This window comes from Tiliqua scincoides, chromosome 7 (assembly GCF_035046505.1).
Source record: "Tiliqua scincoides isolate rTilSci1 chromosome 7, rTilSci1.hap2, whole genome shotgun sequence".
In the NCBI taxonomy this organism is placed as follows: domain Eukaryota; kingdom Metazoa; phylum Chordata; class Lepidosauria; order Squamata; family Scincidae; genus Tiliqua; species Tiliqua scincoides.
In genome coordinates this window covers 49,233,853-49,256,469 of record NC_089827.1, presented here as the reverse complement: position 1 = coordinate 49,256,469, position 22,617 = coordinate 49,233,853, and the positions used below count along the sequence as shown (strand labels likewise).

The window sequence follows — 22,617 nt, the reverse complement described above, 5'->3', positions numbered from 1 at the left end:
AGTCCTCTTTTTCTAGGACATGTCTTCTTTTTTAGCCTTGTGTCTTGGAAAAGAATTTAAATATTCTTCTGTTTCCTGTGAGTGGCCTCTGTAGGCAGCACATAGCCTTCTTGTAATTAATAATTTATATGTAAATTAACCACCATGAAATCAATATGCGAGTGTTTTTAGTTTTTATTTTGTCATGTCCTACATTTTTCTTGAATGTCCTGCATTTTGGGGTGCATGATCCTCTTTTGCTATTATGACATCTGGTCACCCCGACTAGAGTGAAATGTGAGATCGTGCAAAGCAGCCTTTCAGGGAATTTTGGCAAGTGCTGCGCCCAAGGGTTAGTGGTGTGTGCATGCATTATGGGCAGGAGAATGGTATTTTGAAGCTAAATAAATACCATATCCTATACACACAAGATTACCAGAGTATTTGCATCTCCCCTACTGAGCCTCTCTAAGAGCTTGACTTCGGCTAGATTATTTTCTTTCATTTCTTCCCTGAATTATATAGCTCGTCCCAACCAACCCACAAGTGGTAATAGGTTAGAAAAGAAATACAAAATATCCCAATGAAACACAATAAAATCTCGTCAAACAAATACAAAACATAATGGTTCCTACATTTTTTATACACTAGTGCAGTGTTATTCAACGTTTGTCCTCCACCGTATCACTCCACATGGTCCACCAATTAGAAGTACCACTGGAAGTAACTGGTGATAACATCATTGCCAGTTACTTCTGGATTGGGAGGCCAGCTGCAATGCAACAAACACCAGCAAGAGGCTCAGAGTGGATGGGAGGGTTTTTTCGAGCATAGAAAAGCATGTTTTGGAGCTCTGCTCACTGAGCCAAGCCTCTTACTGCTGTTTGTTATGTCACGTTCCTGGTCGTACTGCTGGGCAGCAGGTATATAGGGGGCCTGCGAGTACCACCAGACACCACCTCAAGAACCACTGGTGGTACCTGAACTACTGGTTGAGAAACACTGCACTAGAGCCTCAATTCCAAATCTAGTATTGAGCCCAACAAGGAGTGTTTTACAATGGTGCCCCCCCCCCAAAAACCTATTGTTTCACACTTTGCCAAGCAATAGGGAATAACAGAGGAAGACTTTCGTACCTCCCTTAAAGAGGGAGTAGTGCAGGCATGGTGATTTGTATAGAATCTATGTGTAGTATTTACTGTGGGTCATTATTTCCTTCATAATTATTCACTTCATTATACACCATTTAATGAAATGGGGTTAAATTTTACTTATCTATACTACTATAAATCCCTGCTAAACTGAACCAGTGTGTATTATATAAGACATAAACAATAAATTTATTTTATAGCACTCAGAAGATATCTGATTATGGCACCATCAGGAAGAAAACCTGCAAGGAAACCTACCAAATCAGCACAAGAGGACCCAGCTGTACATGTCTATGATTTTGAAGAAGATCCAAAGAAACATTTGAGTGGATCTGAAGAGGATATCAGAGGAGGTGCTGAAATATTGGCTACTATATTCAAGTTTTGTTTAGTTGCACCTTTTGAGTATTTATTAAAATATTACCCTACCTGTTCAATGTTCAAAGCAGCTTACAACAATTAGCCATTAAAACCATCACACTCCAATATAACAATATAAATCAGAAGAATAAAACTTCTTGGGTAAGGATTGTCAGATCAGGTTAAAAGTCAGCTTAAAATATGTTTTTGAATAGTATCAGAAATTGCAATGAGGGAACTAGACAAGCCTCCTGAATTGAGGAATTCCACTTTCTGGGTGCTGCCACTGTGAAGGTCTTCCATAGGCCTGTGGCTTTAAAGACTGATAGAACCCACAGGAGACCTTCTCCCATTGATATCAGAGTGTGGGCAGGTTCATAGGTTGGGGGGAAGTCATTTAAGGGCTTTAAAGACAAAGGCTGCAATCCTATTCAAATTTACCTGGGAGTAAGCCCCACTGAATATAATGTGACTTACTTCTGAGTAGACATGCATAGGCTTGGGCTCACAATCAGCACCTTGAATTGATTCTGGAATCATATATTGACAGCCAATGCAACTGATGAAAAATTGGTATAAAGTGACCCATTAAGGAGTCTTACCACTGCATTCTGCACCAACTGAAATTTTTTAGTGCTTTTCAGCTGCAGCTGCAGCCTCATGTACAGTGTGCTACAGTAGTCCAATCTTGAGGTGATTACAGCATATGTCACCATGGCCAGATTTTCCTTCTCAAGGAGTAAGTGCAGCTGGTACACCAAGTCTAGACTGGATAAAGGCATTCTTCACCATGGTCACCATCCAGGAACAGCTCACAGATGAGGCAACCTGAAACCCTTGTGAGGAGTGGCAAGTTTGAGGGGTTGTTGAGGTAGGAAGAGGGGCTCCATACCCTGCATCTTCCATTCTGCTTCAGAGGCACTTCATTATGTGTTCTGATCTCTTTGCTACTCACTCAACGTGGTCAGGAAGAAGATCTGGGAATTGGCAGCTTACTTCTAGGAAGAAAAGCAAAAACCTCTGGGTGAAAAACCAGCTTCTACCAGTTTTCCATCTCCCTACCCACCCCCAACTGCTTAAGAAAGAGGTCAGATGGACCAGGAGTTAGTGAGGCATAGCCTTTTGCCCCTTTCTCTTAGCTCCAGCTTCAGTTTCCCTGGACATACGGTTCTTGCTCTCCTATGTCCTGTTTAAAAGGACTCAGAAAAGTAGAACATGGTTCCCCAGGGAAGACACCAATCTTTTATCAGTTCATTCCTCTAGCCACTAGTGGGTGACCAGGCACAGTGCAGTCACTTGTGCACAAGGTTGTTTTTTTCAGAAAAAAAATTGGGGGAGTTGGTGAAGGGAGCTTCATGTAGATTATGCACATGCAGGTGACATTTTGTGTGGTTGGCTCAGGTGGCATTGAATCTCCAGCTGGGTTTGTCATCATCCAGGCATTAGGCCAGGTCAATGTGATATTCCATACTGTGAACAAGATGAAACTTTGCAGAGCATCATACACTAAAAGCCATGGTATTGAGAGGAAATTTTCCAGCAATATTTTCTGGAATACAGAACACCACCACAGTGTTTCCAATTCCCATTACAGAGGGTTGGCCCAGAAGGATACAATCAATGAAAGCTGCAGAACCAAAAAGGTCATGCTCCTGTCTAGTTCCTGTCTAGAGCAGTTTCCATGCTGAAATCATGCCTGAAGCCCAGATGAAAAAGGATCCTGATAGTGTTTTCCAGAAGTCCCTACAGCTGTTGCCACTAAGAATAAGATAGCATTTTTTCACAATACTGCAGATTTCCTGTGTGCATTTTGTTGCTTCCCAGGTCACTGCTACTGGGGGAATTTAGTAATTGCCTCTTAATTAACAAACTTTTGTTTCCTGTATGATGTGGGTCTCTATGTGACTGGTTTCTTTCCTCCATCCTCCTTTTCCTACTTTTATGGTGAAATAAAGAAAAAAATATATGGAGTGAAATCTGTAATTTAACACACATACTCCAATGGAAACAAAAGCTGACTCAAAAACAGGCAATTAAGGGATAGTTCAGCATTAATCGCTTAGATGTGCTGATCTGAAAAACTGTAAAATGGACAGAACCTGCAAACAACATTAGAAGAATTTTGGCTGAGTGGAACTTACTTGTGAGTAGACATTATAGAAGGATCATGGCCATTGTGAAGGCCATTGTTGGAGAAAGTACTGCTGAGTGGAACTTCCACTTCCACCTAACTGAAAATGTTATGCCTCAGCAGTGTTGAAGGGTCCCTTGCACAGAAACAATTGTATGCACCAGTCAGTGCCAAATATATACTGTGCCATACTGTTACAATGCTATTACATTTGATACATGAGATACTATTTTTTTCTACCAAAAGCCTGTGCCTGCAGTATTGTATCCTTATGATTATGAACCATTTATTATTACATTTTCAAGACATTAAACTAAACAATTAGGGTTATGACATCTATGTTTAGGAAGAATGGTACGTCAATCCTGCTTGAATGTGTGGTGGGACATAACTCAGTATTAAACAGTGTTACATGTTTGGAAGCAGAAGGGCTCAGATTCAATTCCCAACATCTCTGACTTCTGCCTGTGGGAAGCCACTGCTAGTCAGAGTAGGGCAGGCAATACTGGTCTCTTCACATACTTTCATCAACGCAGCTTCATGCAGGCAGAAGCACTATTAGGCCATCACTGGTGACTAGAGAGGCCAGCAATCTACACAGACATAATGACAAGACAGGTTCTTGGTGACATTGTAGGCCAGCCGATCCTTCCTTCATCGAAAGGCTTCCTAGTAAGTAAAGGAGATCTTCATTCCTCAGTTGCTAAATGGTGGCAGTAGCTGGCAGTGCTCTGTTCACAGCAACTTTTGAGTATACCTTGTGGGCTGTTATCCCATAACATCTAAATACTGCTGATGCAATTAACTGTGATCTATACTTTCTGTTTTTATGTAAGATAAAACTTCATTGAAGGATAAACATGAGAGAAAAAGATCTTCAGTGACTCCTCATGCTGTAGTTGAAGATGATGTTGGGTAAATTGCGAAACATTTTTTTAAGTCCAGTGTATGGTTAATGTGATGTCAATTTATGAGTTATGTATTATCAATTCATACGATCCGTTTGGTGCCCTGAATCTGTTTTGATGTGATAATCACAGCCAGAAGTATGTTATTTGCTAGTAAATTTGGCTAGAACCTGGTGTTTTTAAGAATTCTTTTTGTGTTTTATGGAGGAACGTAAGCACAATACTTTATCTTCGATTACAGACTTTATACATACGCCTCAGTGGAGGCCACTTTTTAGAGAAATGTCCTTCAACAAGTAGTCTTAACCCAATAACTGCAAAACTATTTTTCCCCCTTCTCCCAACTGATAACCACTGCTCACCACTTTGACTGAAAATACCCTCCACTACTGTAAGAATAAAACACTGGACATACAATGAAGGTCCTTTTTCTCAAAGTGAATGAAGGGTATTCAGGTTACCCTACTCATCCTGTTCTGTTTTTTGTAGGAGATAACAGAACTGAGACTTCCACTTCCTGGTCTCCTTTCCCATTGTAGGAAAGCTCAGTACTAGGATTTTTCCAGGGATATCTTCCCTTTTTTTCCAGCTCTGAGGCTTACAGTGCAATCCTATGCATGTCTCCTCAGAAGTATCATTTTGTCCAATGGAGCTTACTCCCAGGAAAGTGTGTATAGGATTGCAGCCTTAGTAGTTTATTGATGTTGTATGGTTGCACAGTTGGTTGTTAGATTACTCTTAGGGTATTTTGGTGAACTGTTTACTTTTTCCAAGTGAAACAATTTTTTTCACAATCAGAACTAGGAATTATTCATTTTATTAAGCTTCTAGAGAACATTTGATTAATAGGCTCTGTCAGAAATGAGTGGGAGGAGCAATCCAGGAAAGGATACTCTTCATTTGCTTTGAAGAAACAACCTTCAACAGAAAGTTCAATGTTTCACGCTAGGTCTGTATTCTGTTTTTTTACAAATCAACTTTAATTGGTATTAAACCACTATTAATACATAGTGGTATTAAAGATTTTTTGTTTCTGTTTTGGTTGTTTTGCTTATTACCATTTAAAAGTAATATAATCTGAAAAAAATATAAACTATACTTATACTGTTTAAAATTCATGTTAAATTTTACAGGGGAGAAGTACATAATATGCTTGAACGATTTGGAGGTATGTACAGTATACTTGAAAATATTCACATACTATGTGAGTCAAAACTCTTTTGTTTTAAATTATTTTCCTTTGTTTTACAGACTGGGGTTAAAGTTTATCTAATACAACAACACTTGGGGAAAAGAGGATATGGTACTTAAGGTTGTGACTGAAGAGTAGACCAGTTTTGATTAGCTATGCTGCTGCTCCTCCTTCTGAGTCATAGTTATCAATGTCTATTTAATCTCCAGTCATGCTAAGTATAAGTATCCATGCAGGTGGTTCAAATAGCCAAGTATGTGTCTAGTAGTTGATGTGACAATAGGTTTGCAGATAGAGAGCAGGAGCAGGTCCACTGCCCATTGGTATATGAAAGGAGGCAATCTATGCTTCCACTACTGTCAGAAAAGGTGCTTCACAATCAGTGTGGCAGATTAAAACGCTGTACAGCCTTGTACATGTGGGTAGTTGTTGTTTTTTGCACAACTTGTCAAACATACAAGAAATGATATTTTAGGTGTAAATCCCTTTGAATGTCTTTTGAAAGGAAAAGCTACTTATAAATCTTAAAATAAGTTAAAGGCTGCTGAAGTATACAATACAAGGCTTCATCATTGTTTGTCTTGATATAGCGGATATTAACAAAGCTCTCCTGGCTAAGAGGAAAAGATTAGAAATGTATACTAAAGCCTCTCTTAAAACAAGTAACCAGAAAATAGAACTTGTTTGGAAAACACAACAGGAGCAAAGGTAAGTCATATTTATGAGGGAAATCATTGCAGACTTTGTGGCTGTGTTTGAATGTCTAAATGCAATCAATTTGTTCTAATATGTTACCAACACATTTTGCTCTAATCAAAGTCTGCCCTGGTCAAAATCAGGTTCATTAAATGTGCACAAAATCAACTTCAGAAAAAAGACACAATTTTGATGCTCAAAGGTTTATTTTAAGATTTCTTTCAGAGCAGTAAAAAACTGTAACTCCTTTTAGGTCCTTCCTGAAACAGATCAAGACTTTTTTTTTTAAAGCTTTGTATGTATTAAACAGAATAAGTTCACCATCTGCCATTAATGCCTTTCCACCTTTTATATTACATTAAAAATGCATTGTTTCACATAATAATAATAATAATAATAATAATAATAATAATAATAATAATAATAATGTTTTTATTTTATTATGTTATTTATTATTTTATTATCATAATTTTAGGCAGAAGCTCAACCAGGAGTATTCCCAGCAGTTTCTACATGTATTTCAACAGTGGGATGCCGATATACAGAAAGCAGAGGAGCAGGAAGAAAAGCTAGTGGTTTGTTTTTCTTGTGTTGATGTATTGTTCCAATATATGTAAGTGCCTGAAACTGATTTAACACCAGACCTTCATGTGTCATTCTGTTAATAAGAGTGTGAGAACTCATAACAAATAAGTGAGAGGTTATATGTACTGATGTAGAAATTTGGGGTGTGTTTCCAGCTTTATGAAAGCAATTTGCCATTGTTAATTTTAAGATAACATATTAATTTTAAGATTAGTATATTGAGACACAATAGTTCCAGGTAAAATATGCAGTCTGATAATCCAGCTATACAGTTTAACTTCTCGTATGTAGAAGGGTAATAAATATTGTTATGCTATGTTTGGTATAGAGCCCATTAAAAGCACAATAGTATCACCTGTGCCTTAATAGAACAACCTGAAAAACTCTTTAAAGAATCACTGCAACATAATTTTTAGTGCTTAATATCAGCAAGTGGAGTCAAGGACTATACCTGGCTCCCTGAGTTATGGGTGGCTGTGTTGGTGCATTACAGATTGTTGGTCCAGCAAGAGCTAGATATCATACATTCCAGGCTCTGTACAGACTCCTGGAACTTAACTGGTACAAAGGTAGGGAGAGTTAGTGTACACTGTTTTCTTAGAATTGACCATGTTTCTGACCCTATTCTCAAAGGCTTGTTCCTGAAAAGAGGTCTAGAGGCAACTGTAGTACAGGTTGGGTATCCCTTTTCTGGATCACTTGGGACCAAAGTTTTGGGACCAGATTTTAGAATTTTCCTGGATTTTAGAATATTGGCACAAACCAGCATGCATTGCACTATGGCACACAAAACAGTAAAAAAAAGTTAACATGCCAGCATGCTAAAAACATCCAGATTTTGGAGCATTCCAGATTTTGCAAATCCACATATGGGGTAATCTGTAATGCTGACAGATTTTCTTAAAATAGTTTTGGCTGATTGCTCTTCCAAAGCTTTACTACTGGGATCATGAAAAGCATAAGCAGTGCTTTTTCTGGCCTGCATGGAGAAGCTTATTATTGGAACAAGCAGTGAACAGTATCTTTCTTCACAGCAATATCAGAAGTTGGGTAATTCACTCACCCAGGCAGAATCATTTAATTTTTAAAAGACAACAGTAGAAATTGCAGAACTGCCAAGAGTAGTTTAGATGTATATCTAAATATACATTAAAAGCTTCAAAAAAGCTTTGAAGAGACACTTTGCCAGCAGTCTGAGGCAAAGAGGCAAAGAAGGAAGGCCCATAGCCAGGGAGACAGACCAGGGACAGACTGCACTTGCTCCCGGTGTGGAAGGGATTGTCACTCCTGGATTGGCCTTTTCAGCCACACTAGATGCTGTGCCAGAACCACCTTTCAGAACACGATACCATAGTCTTTCGAGACTGAAGGTTGCCAATACTATATTAAAAGCTTAGAAATTGGAACATATGAATTTACAAAATGATATTTTTAAAAGTTTTGATTTATAATTTGCTCCTAGTTAGTTAGCAACAATGCAATTCAATATGATTATTACCATATATTTATTATGGCTTTTTTTCTTTAGAACGCAATTCGACATCAACAGAAGGTTTTTCAACAAGCAAGGATAGTTCAGAGTCAGAGACTGAAAACGATTAAGCAGCTGTATGAACAGTTTTTTAAGGTCAAGTTAGTTTCCTTATAAAAAAAGCAAAATAATGACTTAATCACAAATTCTGTTTGTCAATTATGGTTGCAGAATTTTCAGTTCTGTTTACAAAATACATACATAGGCTTGTATGGTATATCTTGCTGTTTGCAGTAGTATATGGTCCAAGTCATAGGAACATAAGAAGAACCCTCTTGGATCAGGCCAAAGGTCCATCTAGTCCAGTGGTCCAGATGTTGCATATAGTTGTCTTGACATGTAACCTGTGATGGACATTTCCTCCATAAATCTGTCCAATCCCTTTTAAAGATACTTATCTAGGCCAGATGCCATCACCACATCCTGTGGCAAAAAGTTCCAGATTATTCACTGTGTAAAGAAATATTTTCTTTTGTCTGCTCTAACTCTCCTGCCACTCATTTTTAGTGGATTGAGTGCCCAATCCTATCCAGTTTTCCAGTGCTGGTGCAGTGTGTGCTGCATCCTGTGGTGGAGGGGCAGTAACTGGGGCCTTCTCAAGGTATGGGAACATGTATTATCTTACCACTGGTCTGCATTGTGGCTACACCAGAGCTGGAAAGTTGGATAGGATTGGGCTCTTAGTCTTCTGATTCTGGTGTTGTGCAAGAGGGAAAAGAACTTCCCTTTATCCTCTCCATCCATCACATGCATAATTTTATGTCACAATGAAGTCATATCTGTTCATCTATGCTTTATGGTCCACCCCAGTCTTATCAGGGCCTTGTGCAGTCAGAACTCATGCAAATGGCTGGCAGCCCCAGACACAGGCCACTGGCACATCCAGTCCCTGCCAGAGCAGGTAGGTTGGTGGGGTGGAGAATTCTGGGGAGGATCAGAGCCAGCTGGGAGCATGTTGAAGGCACACTGGGATGCCCTCAACATGCAGTCCTGGACCTACTCTGATTTTTGCCAGCCAAAGAGTTGATGCATATCTGAATAGGCCCATGGGCCAATGGGCCCATTGGGGACCATGGCGCAGCAAAGCAGGTAAGTTGTTTCTTTTTTTGCTTACCTCTCTGTTGCTGCCTGCTTCCTGGCTGGCCCATAATATGCAGTGGAGGATGTGCCAGCACTACTGGATGCTATGGATCAGCCCAGGATAGAATTGGACAGTTAATGTCATTCTAATAGGCTACTAATTGATATCTGCAGTATTGATTTTCTACCTTTCTAGGTTTTTTTTCTTATGACTTGTACATGGAGGTGTGTTGTATTTATTCTGCCCTGTTTCCACATACAGGTGGAGCCTATTTATCTGCGCTAGTTCCGTTCCATGACTCAGCGCGATTAACAAAAAAACGTGTTGCGCTAAATTCCATAGTTATGCAAATACACTGCAGCCTTACACTTCTGGATGGAAGGAAACTAAGGCAGCTGTTATCAATCCCCTCCCCTCCATACTCAGCCCTCCCCATTGCCAGCTACCCAGCTTCTTTCACAGTTGGGATGCTGATCTTTTAAGAGTCCAGCCCTATGTGTTTCTACTCAGAAGTAAGCCCCATTGTAGTCAATGGGGCTTACTCCCAGGAAAGTGTGGAGAGGATTGTAGGCTATATCTCATGCTTTGCTTGGTGGGAAGGCTTGCTTGTGTCCCTGATAGCCTGCAACATGGGGGGGGGGGGTTTGCTTGTATCAGTGATTGCCTGCACCATCTCAATGGGGGGGGGGTGGAATTTGGCAAACACTCCCTGAATTTTTTAAAGCAATCCCCTCTGTTGGTACCACACCTGCCCCTGTGTGAGTGAGCGAGCGAGCTCCACCTTGCTGCACGTGTTCTGGCTACAGAGATTTTCAGCCCCCCCCTTCCTCTCTTCAGCCTCTTTGCTGGCTCAGGGGCTCCAGGAGAGTTACTGCTCCTTTGCAAGGGGAACCTCTTCCAAGGCTATTTCCCTGACTGGGCAAGGCAGAGCCTTTTTCCAGTGTTTTGGGCTGCCTGGAAATGGAGACGCCAGCACAGGGCAAAGGAGGCAAAGGTGTGTGACTTTCGGTTCCCCCATCCCATTCCCATTGAGACAAATCCACAGATAAAAAATATGTGGATAAATAGGCTGCACCTGTATTTCTGTGCCTTTTAACAACTTCATATGCTGAACATACAAAATACCAGTGCAATAGTTTTGACTTGTTCTGTAGGGCAAGCATTGTATGCAGATTTAACATTTCTCATCTGATGTTTGTAACTATACACAAATGTTTATATAATGCCCATTACTTTAAAAAGTCATGTTTTACTCAGACTTTGCATATTATACATGAATAGTTTTATTACTGTTTTGAAAATACTCTACCATTCCTTCTGGTTCTCTTCATGAAGCAGTTTGCTAATATTCTTTCTGCATAGGGCTGCCAAGACAGAACACTGCCAGATAAGTCATTACCAGCACAAGAAGGAAAGACAGCATTTCTTTTCATGGTTTGGTGAAGATGTGTCTCCAGTGGGACATGTCCAGGCTGTTATCCACAAACTAATAAATTCTTTGTAACCATAATGAAGACTCATGGGCACCATTTGAATTTAGAAATCTAGCAGATTTCTCAGTTATTAACCAACAACATATTTTAATGACATTGTCTAATTGTAGGGCATTGAAGACATGGAGAAGACTCATGAAAACCTTTTAGTGGGTGCACAAAATGAACTTCGTAAGGAAATGGCTATGTTGCAAAAGAAAATTATGATGGACACTGTAAGTGTTAGCACTGATTTATGAAAACTTCTGTTACATAACTTCAGAGTAGAACACTGAAATAGAAAAAGTAAACATTCACCATTTATAATTTAATGAGTTATAACACCATTGTACAGAATGTTACATTTGAACAGTATTTTTTCCCCTTCTAACAGCAACAGCAAGAGATGGCAACTGTTCGAAAGTCTCTTCAGTCCATGTTATTCTGATGGCTCACTGGAGAAAACTTGTACCTAAGTAACATGATACAATTGTATACATTAGCCATTGGGAAAGAACTGTGTTTTAAACTCCATATTAAAAAAATTAAACATATTATCTGACTATTTTATATTCAGTAACACCAATACTGAAATCACCACACTATTGCAGTGGTTCTCAAACTTTGAACTACTGTGACCTACCTCATCCTCCTCAGTGGACTGCGGTGCAGTGCACGCTGTAGTGGTGCAAGGCATTACTAGAAGCCTCCAGAGGTCGCTCCCAGATCACACCAGGCCTACAACCTACTCTACTGGCCTTTGTGGGCCCCAGAATGCCTTGGGGAAGTGACCAAAAGTTGCAGAAGAACCTGGAAGTAGATTCCAGTCACTTCCCCAAGAAACCACTTCTGAGGCCCGTTTCCTTCCAAGGCCCAGAGTCCAATGGAGTTGGTCACAGGTCTGGCTTGACCTGGAAGTAGTTTCCAGAGGCTCCCAATAATGCTTTGCAGTACTACAGGAAGCATTGTGTTGCAACCCACCTCACATCATGTCGCAACCTATGGGGGGGGCGACCCACAGTTTGAGATAAAACTGCGTTATTGCTCAACAGAAATTACTAACTGAATTTTTCCCTGTCTCAGAAGACTGTTAATGCTTCTTTAACATTAACACATCTGTTCCAATTCTCCTCAAAATTAGGAATTATGGTCTAGGGTTAATACAGCATTTTGAAAAGTCTGAGTAAACCAAGACACCTCCAGTATGTTAGCCAGTTAAGTGCATATTATTAGCCATTTGAAATGGTGGACTGTGTCATTAAGGCTGCAATCCTAACCACACTTTCCTGAGAGTAAGCCCCATTGAACAAAATAGGACTTACTTCTGAGTAGACCTTGTTAGAATTCTGCCTTAAGTCACAGAATCCCACTAAGATGTAAGATTTCCTGACATAACTGAAAAACTGTGTATTTCTAGAACTTAAAATTTGGGGGCTTTACTATAAGCAAGGAAAAAGCAATCACTTCTGTATCCTTAAAAGGTTAACAGCTTAATTTGAGACTTCAAGGGTGATGCACAGAAACGACTTTAGTGCAACAGATTCCATTGTATTTTTTGCTGGCATATTTCCTATCAGGCACCATAATGCATTGTCAGTGCCTTAGTTTAAGAAGAATATTCAACTTCAGGAGCAAGTCACTGGGACAGACAAATGAGTAAACTAAAACTCACAGGTAATATTACATGAGAAACAGTACCTTTCATTCCACATAACAAAATCTCCTAAATTAAAATGCCATCTGCAGAAATTATTGAAGAAAAACTTGAATAATAAGGAACTCATCTCCAACAAAACAAAACAAAACAAAAAAAACCCCTGCCACTGAACATTGGATTGTTTTCCCCCGTCTTCTGAACAGCACACTTAGTTCAATCCTTGTTCAAGGTTGGGTAATTGTGTGTATGTCCAGTGCTAACTATATTGTAAAACACAGATAATTCAAACTTTACAATGCATTGACATGAAATAGTAACTTAAAATCACTGAAGTATTTAACTGCTGAAATTTACACAAACATACATTTGGTCTTTAATGACATCACTTTTCAAAAAGACAAAGACAATTACATTACAATTACAATTTTTTTATCTAGCCCTCGGGCTCTCAGCTGCTGAACAATGCTGAGGTGTTACTGCCGAAAGGGTTGCCCGCGTGATAATTGGGCTCCCATATTTTGATATATGATAAATATTTGTGTATTTTCTCTTCTGTCATTTGCAGCAAATGAGTTCCTACACAAGAACAAATTCCTTATTTCTGGTTTTGACCTGTTTAATGACATCACTTCCTGCCTAATGGCATCATCTCTAGCCCTCAGCAGGCATAATGAATGCTATTTGGCCCGCTGTATGAAATGGGTTTGACAACCCTGGTTTAGATAATGTCCCAACTAATCTTTTACATTCATTCATGTGTACAATTAATTCTGAACTGAGTAGAATAAGCACCATGGTGGAAGTTTGTTGTCCACTGCATCCACAATCACACAGTTCATACTGTTTACAGAAACACAGACACATCCAAAAATCATTCTCACTCACATCTCGTGTGAGGCAGACCCAAATCATCAAATGAGGCAACACTGAATCTTCCAAAAGTACTCAACTCTGTTTTTCAGATTGCACTATCTACAATTGGTTGTATTATTGAATGCCATCAAAGTCATCAAAGCCTTAACTCTAGAGTTCAATTTGTTTTAGTTGTTCTTATAAATCAGGGGTGCTCAATAGGTAGATTGTGATCTACCAGTAGATCGCAAGGCAAAATGAGTAGATTGCAGAGTGCCGACCCCCCCCTTCAGGTGCCTCTGGGAGGAAACGCCGGGAGTAAGGCCCATTGTACTCAATGGGGCTTACTCCCAGGTAAGTGTGGCTAGGATTGCAGCCTCACAGCCTAATCCTAGGCATGTCTACTCAGGAGTAAGTCCTGTTATACTCAGTGGGGCTCAAGGTACACCAACATACATTGTACACATAAATGTTATATGTTATGATGGCGCAAACATTGTAAAAAAAACTCTGGTAGATCTCCGGGCCTTGCTGGGTTTCAAAGTAGCTCTCGGGCCAAAAAAGTGTGAGCACCCCTGTTATAAATCATGCTTATGACATGCTTTAAAATATTTCTGACATATGAAAAAACTACAAAACTATAAATATTTGAAATAGTATTTAAAAACATGAGTCTGTCTACTCTAGAAATTAAATAAGGGCTGGTAAGGGCTGCTGGCCCCTATGGGTCTCCTCGGCCACCTCTGGAGGTGGCACAAGTCCAAGGAGAGCGGAGCAGCTTCAAGCCGCTCTGTTCTCCCCGGGAACGAGTTGGGATCTGGCATAACTGCCAGATCCCAGCCCCGCCTCCATTTCCCTGCCTGCCCGCCCCCGGAAAATTGATAGCTTTAATAATTTAAACAAGTGTTGCACCAATATCATGTATCAGTGTCATCTTACCCTCTAAAGGCCCAATCCTATCCTCAAGATATGCCAATGTATCTTCACATACACTCGCAGAACAATAAATAGCCCTGCCAGTGTAGAAACTCATATGTCAATGAATGAGCAATGCATGCTGGTGAAATGTCAGAAAAGCACAATGCCAACATCGCTTGGATATCACTTTAGATGCCACTGCAACTTTACCAGCAGAGAGGCAAGAACAAGTGTCCATCCATAGACTTACTCGGGGCAGGGCGGGGGGGGGGGGGTGTTGAAAAGAACTCACAGTGAGGCCAGCAATTGGGAAGCTTGCAAACCTGAAGGTAAGCTGAGCAGGCACTTGTCTGGGCATCCTGCAGCTAACACAAATGAGCACTCAGGGGAACACCTGGGTGCTCATTTGTGTTAGCTGCAGCAAGCCCAGGAGAGAACCTGGGAGAGGGAAGGCTAACTGACAGAAACTTCAATACAGCCTGCCTGTGGTGAGGAACCTCAGCTTGCTGGACCCCAGCTACAACCGCCCTTTGAATCCCCAGGATGGAGAAGACAGGGTGCCTCAACCCTCTTCCCACCCCCAGCTGTGAGGCAGCATCAAGAGTTCTGCCTGATCCACAGAGGCTTGCTGCCCAACAACTGCTCAGTTCTGAAGGGGTGCACTCTCAGTGGTGTGGATCTCTTGCTGCGGTACTCCCTGCAAGAAGTGGTGTGGCAGTAACATGACCTTACAAAGAGATTGAGCATGATGTGGGAAGAAGAGTAATTGTAAACTATAGCCAAACCCCCTTCAAACAACAGCCATGCCCATAGACTATTTCCCAAAAAATGCTATGCCAATGGCAGAGCTTGCATAGGTAGAAGCTGGCATGAGGAACTGGCATACTGGCATGTGGAACAACAGGAAAGGCAAAATGGCAGAAGATCGTACCTCCTGCCACTACCACCCTACCACTACCACATTATCCTGTAACAGAGAAATGAATATAAACTACATTTGGCAACCAATCACAGCATACCAACCACAGGACTGTTGACCCTGCCAAGAAGACTACAACTCAGATGAGTAGCATGGAGCTATACCTCTCTGATGTCTGAGAGAACTTTGGTTGTGGGAACCATGGTGAAAGGACATGGGCATGGCCATGGCCACAGAGGCAGCACTTTGCACAAGCAACATCTTGTTGCTCATTACATATATGGCATATTTTAGTAACTCTCGTCTTCTCAGAATTCTTATTCTGGAACCTCTACCTCACCACCCCAACAGGAGAAGGACAGTGCATCTCATGTGCATTAAGCAAAGCAAGCAAAGGGGGGAGGGATTCCCTTACTGCAATGCATTGATGCTACATCTCCCTCTCATCTCTACCATCCACATTCTGACCATTCAGGATTTTCACATGTGTCTGTTATCTGTTGTAGTTGTAACTATTCCTTCCTTTAGCAACCCTCAAGACCTAGGAGTGTCTGTTGTACCCTTTGGGGAATGCTAGGAACTCCAACCGTTGCTACTATTGGCCACACTCAGAGTCCTTTCTGTTTTTCAGGATTGCACTATTGCCACAAGGGATTGAATAATGGTCTTCTGCAGAGTTCCTCTGCACTCCCCCCAATATTGTTCCGAGCAACCATAATTTCATATCCTAGAGGACACCACTTTGTGTATGTTCTAGTGGCACCCCTCTTCCTCGCAAATACAGGGTATGCATCTCAAGGCAGAGAACAGGTGTAGCTGATGCTGTTCTTTGTTATTCTCTGTGTTCCTCTTTGCTTCCCACAGGCAGCTGTCCCACAGGTGAGAACATCATGCCTATAGCCTCCCTGTAGTAACCAGTGTGAGCCCAGCTGCTGCTTAGCAAGATTGCTGACCTGCTCATTCCACTCAGGCTCCTGTGGCTTTGTAAACTCCATGACAGACAGTGAACCAACTGGTACAGCGAGACCTCACTGTTACTTGGCTGTCTGTTGGATAACTTGCAATGGCACAATAGCCCTGCTGCAAGGACATGGTTAGCAACTCAACTTGTGTGTTTCTCTTTCAGATACAACACTAATGCTGGTCAAGAAAAAACCTTGACTAGATTACATTAGTTATTAGCAGGTAGGGATCTTTTCTTCCTATCTTAGTTGTTTCTTACCTCAGCTGGCTTCAGGATGGAAAGGGGCCTCCCTGCTCGCAAGGTCTGCTACATCTTCCCTCTCTGACTTCTTGGACTCTAAAGGAGAAAGTTCCTGATCAATCATGAGCCCCCTGTTCTCTGATATCATGGTACATTGTGGGCAGTGGCAGGTGGGAAAGAGGGACACCAGACTGACTGCCATGCTGGTAAAGTTCCAATGATGAAGCAAAGGGCATGGGGTAGGTGTGGATGTGGCTAGCTAGACAGGCTGCTGCAAGTGGCGCCCTGCATCACATGCCAGCCCAGTGATTTCCCCATTCAGTGCTCCCTCTGTTAGGTCTATCTTTTACAGCTTCCTAGCAAGCTGAGCCTGTTAGAATCACTGCAGTGTTAAATGCCAGGTGAAATGCACACTGCTTGTCTTCTGCTGTGGCTGCGTGGTCAAGGAATAGCTGGTGTGGGTTCTGGACCTGCCTTCCCTCCTTTTGTCCTGGCCATGTGCATTTCTGGTCACTCATGCAAAAGGTGAGTGAACTGCAGTCCTGGTTGGGCTCATCTTGCCTGGCTTCCAGCCTGTGCTTTTGTGCAGTGAGTTACCAGCACTCTGCTTTGACTGAGTACTATTGAGACTTCCCTTGGGACTTGTCCCAGGGGTCCTTTCAGCTGGTAAATGTTCCCACAAGGATCATAAACTTTTCCATGAAGAGCCTTGTATGCATGTTTCACATGGGTGCTCTCTTTCTATCCTTGCTTGAAAAAGTATTCCTTGGATGGGTATGTAAGTGCAAGGAAGGGACTTGAATGTAGGGTTCTAGCAGTTGTTTGCTTTTGCCTCTTTACTACTGATGCTACTGTAACCTCTGTAGAAGGTAGAACTGTGTCATGGTGTTTGCATCGTGTTCTTGGGGCCTCTCAATTGTTGGAGGTAGTGCCTGTTGTTCATTCTTAGTAGCTGACAGGGATCATTACATCCGCACTGGCCACTCATTGGACCTGCACCTGCCCTCTTCTCAGTTCACCCTGGCAGCACTTCTCTGGCCATTAGTGTTGAGGCTCATTGGATGATTGGTTTCTTAGACATCAGCTTATATCAGTGCCATGATGTCAGGACACTGCGCCATGGATAATGGGCTGCGCCACAGTTTCCATGAATGCTGGGCATGTTACTGGGAAGGGTTGTGGAAGCATTGGTTTGCCATGACAGGATTGGCATTTGGCCTTTGTGATGCCTTCAGTATGTTTTTGACATGATGTCTGAAAAGGACTGGGCCACATTTGCCTAGGGATTCAACTATGACTTAGCTGCCAAGTACATTTTCAAAATCATTAGATTTTCAACCACTTTCCTGCAGGTGGCAAAACAAGTCTTTTAATCAAGATTAGCTACTTTGTAGCAAAAAAATGCCTTAAATACTGTTACTGGCCAAAAAAAAAAAAAAAACTTTAAGTCCCAGTACAACCTTAAGAACTTTTGTATTGTGAAATTAAATCATTTTTTCAACTCTGGGGGCAAAATTTAAAAAGCTCTTATACACTTGATTTTCTTTACAAGCTTCTGCATCTGTATTCCTATAAAAACATTTTTCCAATAATTCAGTATGCCCCCCCCCACAGCTTCTCCTCTTCGCCTTCACCTATAAGTCACTCATTATGGTTTTGAACCTGTTCAGGAGCTTGATGTGATGAAATTTTGAAGATCTGTATGTGAAAGTGAGCAGCAATCTGTATGCACAACCCAGTAGAATATCGCAACAAATCAAGCAAGGATATGATCTAAAAAAGGAAAGAAAAAAGGAAAGAAATTTTGTGTCTGGTTTTGAACAATTTGTCTGCGCTTGAATACTATCTTATCCTTGGGGGCTGGCAAATCAATACTCTTTAAGATCTTACAACACAGCTTCATCTGTGCAGCAGTCATGGGTTGCCTGGCTACAACCTTAATTCAGGGTTGCACTAATTCAGATATTCTCCCAGTATTTTTAAATTAGCCACTTAGTTGTTCTCCCTTGCTCTGTTGAACCGACAACTGATTGCCAACTCCAGAAGCCAGAGGTCCATTTGTAAGCCTTGCACAGATAATGTTTATATATACACTGTACAGTTGGCCCTCGGCGTCTGTGGGAGTTCCATTCTTAGAACCCCTGCAGATGCCAAAATCCACAGGTAACCCCTGGTAACTCCCCCCCATTGAGGACCTCCAGATGTGATCAGAAAACACCTCCAGTTGGATCCAGAGAATACAAATCAGTCCTCAGACGTGGGTTGGGGACTCATGTTGAGTCAAATTTGAAGGTTTCAAACCCTCAGATAATGAGGGCCGACCTGTATAATCTTTATACATAAATCATTTGGCCTCCAATTATCCAACTCTTGTGTGAATTTTTAATTGATGGTATGTGTGTCCCTTTCTCCTCTTCCTCTGTCCCTTTCCTTCTTTAATTTTCTTTGTTGGCATTTGTGTTAATTATACACAGAGAACTTAATAAATGAATAAAAGCCAGTGCTTACTCAGAAGATGCAGCTGCTATGTTTTGTTCAATTTTCCCCACCACACCTTTCATTCATCTCCCCTCCTACCAGCTGCTGTAGCATGCAAGAGTCCAGTTGGTGTGCATAGTGCGTTGGAGCAGATATGAGAATGGCAGAGATAATACTGTTCCCTTTTAATTAAATGGTGAATTTTAAGAAATGCAGGGGGAAACTGGACCAATCCTAAGCATCTGTATCACTGCTGCAACTAGCATTCTGGAAGCCGCATGTACTCTATGGTATCATGAAAGCCACTCTAGAAATACAAAGAGCTGTGTGCCTCCATGCTGCTGCTACAGACAGGAAGGCCCCCACCTTGTGCAGTGGCAAAGAAAAGCCCTGGCAATGCTGGTAAGTTGGCAGGAAGGGGCAGTACCCAGCATGTGCAACTTGCGCCAGATGTTATCCCCCTCTGGTGCCAGCCCACATAACCCCTTTGTGCCCTCAGATTTGTGCCAGCAAAGGAGCTGCTGCAAGTCCAAGGAGACCCATTGGTGGTGGAGGGGCTTACAGAGGAATAAGGGACAATAGTTTCCCTTACACCTCTCAAGCCTTCCCGCTACCATAGCACACAGTGCAGCCTGTTTTGGTGTAGCTACATGCTACGTTAAGGAAAAGGATAGGATTGGGCTTTAAAGCAAGGTCAATTCTCTGTTGCATTGTGTTCTTAATAGAGAGGCTAAATAGCAACATAACAAAAAAACCACAAAACAAGAAAAATAACTATCCTTATTGGACACCACCACCAAGCTTAATGAAAAGTTTCTTACCAGTGCTATCCATAGAATGATATATTCATCAATAAAACTGTTGAAGTACTGGTCTAGAAATAGGAGTCCTGGCCCAATAAATGCAGTATCTTGTAGGAAGATTTCACTTTTTGTCATATGTGCTATCTATAAACAAAGTTTGGATTTAGTTACTAAGTAAGAACTTTAGGTTCTTTTTTTCATTGTCAGAACCTTTATTGCCACATTACATACATACACACACAAACAGACAGTTCACAGATTTGAAGAGTAATAATTCCCAGAATATTCGAAGATACAACCCTTTCCCCTAATGCTATTGGTTGAGCTACGATGTTTCAGGAGATGCTTTAGAAAAGCCCTCATAGTTTGAATTATAGTTGGATCCTCAGATGACAACAGATTCTTCAATTGAATACCATTCGAACAGCCTGCCCACTTGTTCAGATAGGGGGCTAAATATTTCTTACAGGGCATTAGATGGAGTGTGCAATGCAAGATCATGTGAGAAAGATTCTACCATACTTGGCTCACATTCACAACATCTTTCATTATATGGGGGTCTTATTAAATCTTCCATACAGCACAGCTGAGGGAAATACATTACACCTGGCCAGGGTGAAGGCCCTACGTTCACAGGGACACTTCAACAAGGTGAGGTACACTGGCAAGTGACCAGCTCTGGTAGGGATCTAAGGGCTCAGCAGGGAGCAGACTTTGCTCACAGCACTATATAAATTATGTGCTTGAATACCAAGAAGGTCCTTTCTTGAAGTTAGACACAGCAATGGATTTATGAATATGTAAAAGGTTAAGTACATTTACCCATTTTTAGAAGCACTCATTGTTTAGTTCTTAGTTTATAAATATTGACTGAAATAAGACTTCTACACAAGATAGAAAACCAAAGATGAGGTAGTAATACACAATTTTAAAGTAATGAAGGTTGTTGGTTTACAGAAGAGCCACTATTCAAGGTTGGAGCTCCATACCAGCATCTCATTTTCAAATACTGAAAACTATGCCCATAATCAATTTTGTAAGAAGCATCAGCCCTCAATATTAAAATTAAAGACACCATTTTATCATATTCAACAGTTATCTAGCTCCTATCAATGCTTCACACAATATAATGAAACAGCAACATACAGGTGATGCCTTTGTATCTGCAGGGATCAGTTCCTGGACAAACACCCCGCTCAGATGCCGAAAACCACAGATACTCAAATTGCGGTTTTCGGTCGACCTGGGCTCCAAATGTGACCAAAGTTTTGCTCTGGGTGTGTCTGGAGCCCTTCTAAACCTCAGACAGTTTGCATGCAGCCTCTCCAAGGATCAGAATGCTGCCCAAAAGTTCCAGTCGTGTCTGGGAGGTGTGCATATGAGGTGAGCTGGGGGTTCAGCATCCACAGTAAGGCAAATCTACAGACAAAGAGGCCCTTATTGTACTTCATTCATTTTATAAAATGTATACGTATCTTGCCTCTCTTAATTGTTTGACGGCAGCTAATCTCAACAGGTGACAGCAAGATCTGGAGTGGTGCCCAATTGTGCCTTTGCCCAATTAAAACAAAAGCAGCCACTTACCACACTCCTTGCATGGTTTCTTGAGTTGTGAAAGTGCAGGAATTCCACATTTATTTAAAGGGAGCTCTTTCACTTCTCTGGTCCCTATAAAGCAAACAAATTCGTACACTTTCTTGTTCAAAGAAACCATGCGAAGAACATGGTAAAGAGGCAGGTTATCCACTTTTCACTTGCTTTTAGTGGGCAGAAAGGAGGGAGGAGATGGGATGGCAGACTTGAGGCAAAGGGCACTCCAAATTGGCAGCCCTCTCACTTCACTGCAATCTGCTGCTGATGCAACCTGCATCACTCAATAGAGGCCCCCCCATCTCAACATAAGCACATTACATTTCAAAACCTTACCACCAATTTTTGTGTAATCTTAGCATTCACACATCCAAATGTTATTATATACAGGAAAGGATGGTTTTCAAATAGGTGTGTTGTAGACTTTTTATAGATCATTACTGCCAAAGTAAGAATTAGTCCTATATGGAGGCCTGGTGACAAAACACTCGTTCCCTGCAAGACACAAGAGAATTTTCTTCAACAAACCTATTTCTCCGAAAGCCCATAGCAGCAGTGAACAAATAGTTTCAAAAGTACTAAGCAATAATCAGATCCTGAAATTTTTTATTACAGCTATGTTTAATCTAATGTTTCCTTCCCATTTGTCCCTTGAAACCGTAGGATTTCTTGAAGACTTCAAGAGTACCCAATAGCCTTGTCTGGGAGGAACCTTACCTGGCCTGGGCACCAACCTTCCATGTCTCCATGGGTGAAGCTTTGAGCTTTGGAGGGCTCAGGAGGCCTAATGCCCACCACCTTGCCAAAAAGCAGGCAACACAGTTGGGCAATGGTTGTCACCAGAGCCTCAATGCTGGAGCAGGCACTTCGCTGTATGCCACCAGAAAGAGGCTGGATGGCTGACGGCCAGCAGGCTCCGATGCCTGGGCCGGAAGTGATGGTCTTTCCTACCCCTTTGATATGACATTCAGCTGCCCTGCTGAGCCACAGCCAGGGACAGCCTCTGCCCCACAGTGGGTGGCTAAGCCAGGGTGGTGGGGACTTGAGAAAGGCAAAGGAAGGGTGCTGGGCTCTTTAAGGCCAGCTGCCCAACAGCCCTAAGGGAATATG

The 22,617-nt window shown here is 41.5% G+C and overlaps 2 protein-coding genes across 2 annotated transcripts in view; one reads left to right on the top strand and one right to left on the bottom strand.

Annotated features, from left to right (window-relative positions):
- Nucleotides 1-1,350: 1,350 nt before the first annotated feature.
- On the top strand, nucleotides 1,351-11,534 carry SYCP3 (synaptonemal complex protein 3). The gene is made up of 8 exons (XM_066633178.1): nucleotides 1,351-1,483; nucleotides 4,458-4,536; nucleotides 5,663-5,697; nucleotides 6,312-6,429; nucleotides 6,893-6,992; nucleotides 8,531-8,629; nucleotides 11,218-11,322; nucleotides 11,481-11,534. Exons 1-8 carry the CDS (start codon nucleotides 1,351-1,353, stop codon nucleotides 11,532-11,534), a joined length of 723 nt encoding a protein of 240 aa, XP_066489275.1.
- CHPT1 (choline phosphotransferase 1) overlaps nucleotides 11,394-22,617 on the bottom strand; it is a 31,850-nt gene continuing 20,626 nt past the window's right edge. Inside the window, exons 6-10 of the mRNA XM_066633177.1 lie at nucleotides 21,844-22,002; nucleotides 19,936-20,061; nucleotides 18,299-18,409; nucleotides 16,655-16,732; nucleotides 11,394-11,558 (exon numbers count right to left, since the gene is read on the bottom strand). Coding sequence (XP_066489274.1) covers nucleotides 16,703-16,732; nucleotides 18,299-18,409; nucleotides 19,936-20,061; nucleotides 21,844-22,002 — 426 coding nt within the window. The 3' untranslated portion in view covers nucleotides 11,394-11,558; nucleotides 16,655-16,702. The remainder of the gene's footprint in view (nucleotides 11,559-16,654; nucleotides 16,733-18,298; nucleotides 18,410-19,935; nucleotides 20,062-21,843; nucleotides 22,003-22,617) is intronic.